Source organism: Bubalus bubalis, chromosome 7 (assembly GCF_019923935.1).
Source record: "Bubalus bubalis isolate 160015118507 breed Murrah chromosome 7, NDDB_SH_1, whole genome shotgun sequence".
NCBI lineage: Eukaryota > Metazoa > Chordata > Mammalia > Artiodactyla > Bovidae > Bubalus > Bubalus bubalis.
In genome coordinates, this window is record NC_059163.1 from 25,206,085 (window position 1) to 25,213,896 (window position 7,812).

The window sequence follows — 7,812 nt, forward strand, 5'->3', positions numbered from 1 at the left end:
AAACAAAAGAGGGAACCAAATAGAGCTTGGAACCTGAGCATGCTGGGAGTGAAACAGGAGGGAAGGGGGCAGGGAGCAAGTTTTGAAAGAATTACATAGCCCCAGGACACAACACAAACCAATTAGAATCTCATGGGTCCAAAATGGCAGACAAGTCAACTTTGACTAGACCTTGATCCTCAATTAGCAAGCTAAATGACACACTGAGAGTCACCATGGCAGTTCCAAGGCACCACCAAAAGACCAAAAAGTGGGCAGTGGCTGAATTCCTGGAAATCTCCATCCCTTCCCCCAGACAGTTGGAATAATCCTCCCACTCATTAGCCTATGAAATTACCCATCCCATAAAACACACATTTTGGGACCACTGATTCACCCTGTGCCATGGCCCAAACTCTGTCTATGGAGTGTGTTTCTCTCTGAATAAATCCACTTCTTAGCTATCACTTTGTCTCTCACCAAAGAACCTGAACTTCATTAGGTCCTGAAACCAGGTCGGTGATCTCTGTTGGAAGACCATGGATTTTGTCTGGGTTCAAGCCTTGGCCATGTGAATTCCACTCCCAAACTGGGTTTTGGTTGGGTTTGAGTCCCAGCACATGGCTTCAAGTCCTAATCGGGGGTAAACGGTTTCACAAGCAGACTTCTGAAAAAATGCTCCATTAAGAATGAATTGCTCATAATTAAATAAAACATTTGCTTAAGTTTATTGAACAGCATTAGATTAATAGAAAGCATTAAAGAATTGAACACTGAAGACCAAAAAAAGAAAAAAAGTCTGTGCAAGATGTGATTTTTAAAAAAAGTTCATCAAAGCAAATGCATGAAAGAATACATCTAAATATCACCCTTTAAATGCTTTTCCTGAAAATTTTATGAATTTAAGTCTGGGGGTCTTTGAGTGTTCTTAGCTTTATCTCTGAGAGTAAATCTTATAAAGGAAATCTTTAAAAGTAGAAGGACCTTTTTTCTCTCAATAGCGAGCTTTTAAATGAAGGATGTCTATTATGTGAACACTCTGTTTCTTGTAAGGCTAAAATTCCATGGGTTTCCCAGGCAGCTTTTTAAATCTCTTATGGAAGCTTGCTATTCTTAGGGTGTAAAATGATTGAAATGCATTCCATCATTTCCTCCTTAATTCAAGCCACTTGTTTTGTAGGAAAATTCAGCATTCAACAACAGGTATATTATTGAAAGTAACCTTTATCGTTTTTAATGAAGGAACTAGCCTTAAAGAAACTTTCCTCCTTAATGACTCCTCCTCCAAACTCTGAGTTTATAGGGTACTGTATTTTTAAAATAAAGCAGATGGGGAAGATCTTTTTTCTGGAAAAGATTCAACCAAACACAAAACTAAAACCCGGAGCAGGAATGTTGGGGGAACACAGGTGTCCTTGATGGGAATATTGGCATCAGGCACTCCTTTTCTTAACCACTGGAGCTGGTGAAGTTGACAAAATATGTTTGCTGTGAGAAAAAAAAATAAGACAAGAGAGTCAGGCTTAGAGAAAGACTTGCCAGAAACTGCGGCTTTCCCCTGGAGATTTCAAATAAGGAATTTTGTGCCCACTGGTTTCCAGGTTAGTTCACCGAGCTGCCAGAATGAGGCATCTCAACTCCATCTGATAAGTAATAATAGTGAAGAATAGGTATTTGTCTTAGTAACGTTTCATAAATTTAAAGTGACCCCCATTTTGACTATCTGGAAAAAGGAAACCCTCCGGTACAATTGAAATCTACAAACCGTGGCTATGCCTGACTCACCTTAACGCTTTCATTAGTGTTTTTGTCTGTTTGGCTTGAGGGTTCAAGCAGATAACTAACTTATTCTTCATCCAGACTCTGGGGGGAAATAAATAAAAATAAAGCAATCAGTCCTGCATTTTAGGAAAGAGTTGAGTATAAAAATAAAGATTCCCACATGAGATGAATTTGGAGGTGGGCAGTTTTAGATGTGAAGCAGGTTATTTGCATCATGAAATCTGATTAAGAAAATCCCCATTTGAGACTCACTGTGTGAGTTGGTGGAACTGAATATGAATTGACAGACTCTCAGTTGTCAGACGTTAGTATTTTGCTGACAACCTTTACATGAATTGGAGACAGAACAAATAACGGACTCCAAGTTTGGCTCACTCCTGAAGTTTTAAGATGTTGGTTTGGTCGCTAAAGTGAAAGTGAAAGCTACTCAGTCGTGTCTGACTCTTTGTGACTCCATGGAGTATGCAGTCTGTGGAATTCTCCAGGCCAGAATACTGGAGCGGGCCTTTCCCTTCTCCAGGGGATCTTCCCAACCCAGGGATCAAACCCAGGTCTCCTGCATTGCAGGTGGATTCTTTACCAGCTGAGCCACCAGGGAAGCCCATTTAGTCACTAAGTCTTATCCAACTCTTGTGATCCCATGGACTGTAGCCTGCCAGGCTCCTCTGTCCATGGGATTCTCCAGGCAGGAGTACTGGAGTGGGTTGCCATTTTTCTCCAAAAGCTGTATCATAATATCTTTAAAATATGTTTGTCCACTGAGTTTGGGAAAACAAAATAGACTAAAGAAAACTCTCTCTTAAAGACCTTTTATGTGAAAAAAAAAATGCAATGAAATTTACTGTGGGAGAGGTTTACAGAGCCAATTTCTCTGAGTGACATCTGCATTTGATGGAACCATCAGTGAGCAAGACTTTCAATGTTCTGAAAATTAAGCAACGGGAAAGGCAGTAGGGAATAATCATCCATTGATATTGATCAAGCACTTAAAATGTGCCAGCCACTGTGCTCAGCAGGTAATATGAACTATCTCAATTAATCTCACAAGAATCCTGTGCTGAAGGAAATACTATTTCCTCACCTTCAGATGAGGAACTTGAGGCTTCCTCAAGAAGACTTTAAATAATTTGTCCAAGATTGCACAAGAAATGCATGATAAAGCAGGATTCAAATAAAGGTTGGCTGACTCCATAACCCCCAGTTTTAGCCGCTGCTCCACCTGGGCATATCTGAATGGTTACCAAGTGCCAAAATGTCTTACCAGCAGTGAAAGAAATGAGGTTTACCAGTTTACAGCAAACTGGGAGAGTCTACTGTCCATTGGGGTGACTTTGAACAAAACATGATTTCTTGATGTGTCTCATTTTAGCTATAAAATGACAGATGGCAAAGATTCATCCATCTAGCTTTGAAACTCTACTCTTGTAATTGAAAACTACAGAATCAGAGGTCATAGACCTGTTGGGCTCTTGGCCAGAGCCTTCTAATTTGGTTTCTGAATTCATGATAGAAATACAGATTTCTGACTGTCTGGACTAGAATATTTTCACTACTGACTGCCATGAATTTTTCATAATTATTTGCAACTTTTGCTTATATATCTGGTTAAAATTCAGAAATGTAGACTCTGGTGAGAATATACATTTTTTTCACTTTAAAACAATTAAGGTTTAAGTAGAGAAAATTAGGGTGTATTACTTCCCCTGGTAGAGAGATGAGAGACTTGACTCATGACAGAGAAACTGGTAATAAAAAAATAGAAGAAAGCCTCTGTTCTCTAGACCAGGGGTTCCCAACCTCTGGGATCTAATACCTGATGATCTGAAGTGGACCTGATGTAATAATAATAGAAATAATGTACATAGTAAATGTAATGCACTCGAATTATCCCAAAACCATCCCCCAACGCTGGTCGGTGGAAAAACTATCTTCTATGAAACCAGTCCCTGGTGCCAAAAAGACTGGGAACTGCTGCTCTAGACAGCCAGAGGAATTACTCCTAAATAGGTCATGACTATACTTCACATCTCCAAGTTGGAGGGCAATAATCACGATTTAGTCAGAATTTTTATTGTCAATGATAGTAGTGAAAATGTAATGTCTTTCTAAAGAAAAAGTCCCTACTTATTTTTGATATCCCATGTTTCTTTATTACAAGTGAAGCACAACTAGTCTGAAACCCAAAGCCCTAATATCAAAATGGGACAAACAAAAAGCGCTGTGCTTTGTCATTCAGTTGTGTCTGACTCTTTGCGACCCCATGGACGGTAGCCTACCAGACTCCTCTGTCCATAGGGATTCTCCAGGCAAGAATACTGGAGTGCATGGCCATGCCCTCCTCCAGGGATCTTCCTAACCCAGGGATCGAACCCAGGTCTCCCCCATTACAGGCAGATTCTTTATCATCTGAGCCACCAGGGAAGCCCAAACAAAAAGCAGCTGCTTACAAATGTTTCTAAAGGTTAAAGCAGTCAAGGGAAGAGTTGCTAATGAAAGCCAAGCCAGGGCTGCCCTGAGGAGGATGCTCTGACTGTAGTTCAAGGTGCTGCGGGGCACCTTGGTTCATTCAAGGTGGATCCAGGAAGAAGAAATCGCAGTTCTAGGCAGTGATAGTTAAAAGATCTACCAGCTCCCTTAAAAATAGTCAATCCAACATTTGCTGACCCTCTCCCATCTGAAAAGAAAGGGATACACATCAGGAATACGGAAATGAATAATGTCTGATTCCTATCTGTAAAGAACTCATTTTCTGGTGGAATGAAAGAGAAAAACAGACAAACCAACCTGAATGTTTCAATACAATGATGCCGAATAATTACAGCTAACAGTTACTGAACATTTATTACTCTCTCTGGCACTGTACTAAGGGCTTTACATGCAATGTTTGTCTCATTTGATACGCCGTGGAAAATGCCCTAATAAAGGAATCCACAGATGTCTCTGGGAGTACAGAAAAGGGCTTATTGAAAGGGGATATACCATCTCAATAAAAGAAAATGTCTATTAAATTTCTTGTAGCCATTTCTGTCCCCTTAGCCTAATTTTTAAAGCAGAGTTAGGGGTTCACAGTTGACAGAACCTAAAGGATGATTCCATAAGATAGACAGACATTCTGATCAAGGACTGATGTGGGTACTTATTCTCTTGCTCTTTAACTTCTGGGGAACAAATTGTCTGCTTCTGCTGGCAATTGGAGTTTGACGGAATAGAGAAGAATCTTGGTTCTGGCCCTGTCTAGTGGTATGTCTCAGGGCACTTAGCTAGCTTCCCTAAGCCTCAGTTTCTGCATTTGTAAAGGAATGGTAACAACAGATATACCTGAAAGGGCTCTTGAAAGAATACAGTGAGTGAATGTTCGCGAAGCATGTGAGTTAGCTAGGACCTCACCCCTACCCCTGCAAAGTATGTACTTAACAAGTTTTACTGATTCTCATTATTAGTTTGAGAATTAATTGCTAGTAATACTCCAAGTTAATCACTTCAAGGAATCATACATTATTTTTTATTGCAACTTACATGATTTCTGTGTTTGGACATCCACGCCCACGGGGGATGATTTGAAGTTTTTCAATGAGATTAAAAGAGGAAAAGATGACAGTCTCTCGAAGGCATTTACACTTTAAGTTTGTGTTATTGGCCTCCAGAACACCTATAAACACAGAATCAGTTATTTTAATCCCTTTGGCATATAATTCACAACTAGAATTAATCTGTAATCTTTCATACTGTGCATTTGAAGATTTAAATATTTCAAGTCAGTACTTCCACCCATATGCCTTTAGTTTGTGAATTTCTGCTTGTCTTGGCTTATTTTCAAACATTTTCTATCAAAACCTTAAAAATAAAATCAGCTTTTTAAAAATACAGTACCTATTAAAATTTGTGACAGCATTATATTGGTACTCAGGTGGTTGCCCAGATAATAAAATTTGAGAACGGCCACTGTGGGAACTAATAACTCAGTTATAATTCATGCAATATAAAATTGATCAATCTTCATCCTAATACATAAAAAACCAGATATGAACTAGTTAACTGAGTCTCCCAGAGCATTATCAAGTTTTAACCCTATCGAGCTCTTTCTTATCATTACCCCCTACTCTCCCAACCCGCCCTCTTTCTCTAAGGAAATACCATGAAGATATTTTTTTGGTTTTGTTTAATCTGTTGGTCCTCTAACTCAGTTGCAAATCATTATCAAAAACTGCCAATAATAAACATTCAACTGTTTGTATTCAACAACAAAAAATGTACTCATTACTTTAATAGGTAACCTGTCTTATGCATTTCAAGGAATTCTACTTTCTTTAACCCTAGTGCCCACCACTCCGCTGGACACAGAATTGCAAATAAAGGAACCAGGCTCTAAAGGTGTTTACACTTCAGTGGGGGAAACAAAGGAACAAAAAGTATCACAGAATGCTGTATTTCCCCCAAGGTCCAAACTGCATGAATGAGAACAGAGGACTTTGCCAGCAGCCATGGAAAAGCTTCATGGAAGGAGAAAGAGACGAGGGTCTTAAAGAATGAAATGACGTGAAACAGGGTTAAAATCAGGAAAAAATATCCCCACATTTTAAGAACAAAAACTGGTCCTCTGCACCTGAACAAAGTATCTCATCCTGCACATGATAATTCCTGGTGGAATCTGATCATCCCTCCAGTTGCATAAAAATTTATCTTTCAGCTAGGTATTTACCTATTTACACAAAGAAATCCTCCCCGTGTAGACTTGGAAGTCTGCTTCTTGGCAGAAGTGTGTACTTGAGTACTCCTGTTGTACTTACAATGTTTCATGTCAGAGCTGACCCTAAAACACTGTATTAGACTATCCCTGCAGGAGACCAACGGGTTGGAGTCAATAGCGTTTGGTCAAAAAGGGGTAGCGTTGAGAGGCAAAGTGAAGACGAGATATCTGGAAAAAATGAGTTATAGGCAGTGTGGCATCTGAAAAAGGCCAGGAATAGACTACCGAGTGTCAGTCCCACAGACCTGGGACCTCCAGCATCTCCGCCTTCTCTGGACGACAGTCTTAACAACACAAATGTTTCCAGCCTCTAAGAGTTAAATCTTGGAACACCTTACTTTTAGAAATCTAGGAGCAGTTGAGCAGTTTCCCCCGCTTCATTCACACTTCCCCTCATTATCTGATTGGAAAAAAAATTGAAATGGCTGAAGACCACTTGAGCTCAAAGCACAAATGATAACAAGAGAAGGTTCTCACCATGGACAGGAGAGAGGCTGAAGGCCAGCAGCATGAGAAGCAGAGCTCCAGGGGTGAACCTCATTCTGCCTCAAGGTGGAGTTCAGACTTCAGCTTCAGATCCACACTGTGGGTTCTCAGCCCAGAGACTCCTATTTATTTAGACCAGTAAAGCCCTCCCACTGCCTTTGTCTCCAGGAGGTCAGCTGCATCATCAGTTTTAAAAGCTCCCCAATATGCTGAGCTTGCTTTTTTTTTTTTTAAACCCCTCTTGCAAATTTTATGCATTTGCTTCAGAGCACTAGTAGTATAATAAAATATTTCTTGAAAATGTGGACTCTAAATGGCAGGGATGCTGCAGGAATTTGGAGATGGAAGAGAGGGAAGTTTGGAGACTCTCTCTGTAGGTTCACAATCAGGGATTGTGGCTTTGCTTGCTGCTCTCAGTGAAGGGCCAGTGGGCTGTCTCAATGGCATCTAAACATATCCTCCAGGAAATCAGAAACTTGTCAGGCACATCATTGTGTTTCTAGCACCTGCAAGCTTCTCTAACCTTTGATAGGTGCTCAGTAAATATTCGTAGACATAATGAATATCTCCTTATAGACAAATCCCTATGCTGACTAGGTTACTGTTTTTCTATCAGACTTTCCCACACCTCATTTCACTATCTGAAATATATGATTACTTATGTAATCTCACCATCATAGAAGTCCTGGAAGGGGACAAGTGGGTATCCCCTCATTGATGTGGGTGTGTCTTGAAAGGAGGAGAATTTTAATAACAGCTCTGAAAAGGAGAATCTTTCTAGCTCTGGTATGCAAGGTATTGACCTCGAGAACCGGGTG

The 7,812-nt window shown here is 40.1% G+C and overlaps 1 protein-coding gene across 1 annotated transcript; it reads right to left on the reverse strand.

Moving 5' to 3' along the window:
- Nucleotides 1–683: 683 nt before the first annotated feature.
- CXCL13 (C-X-C motif chemokine ligand 13) lies at nucleotides 684–7,140 on the reverse strand. The gene is made up of 4 exons (XM_006059467.3): nucleotides 6,986–7,140; nucleotides 5,278–5,410; nucleotides 1,765–1,842; nucleotides 684–1,467 (listed from the first exon to the last, which is right to left on the reverse strand). The coding sequence occupies exons 1-4, from the start codon at nucleotides 7,047–7,049 to the stop codon at nucleotides 1,413–1,415; spliced, it is 330 nt and encodes a 109-aa protein (XP_006059529.2). The 5' UTR covers nucleotides 7,050–7,140; the 3' UTR covers nucleotides 684–1,412.
- Nucleotides 7,141–7,812: the final 672 nt, after the last annotated feature.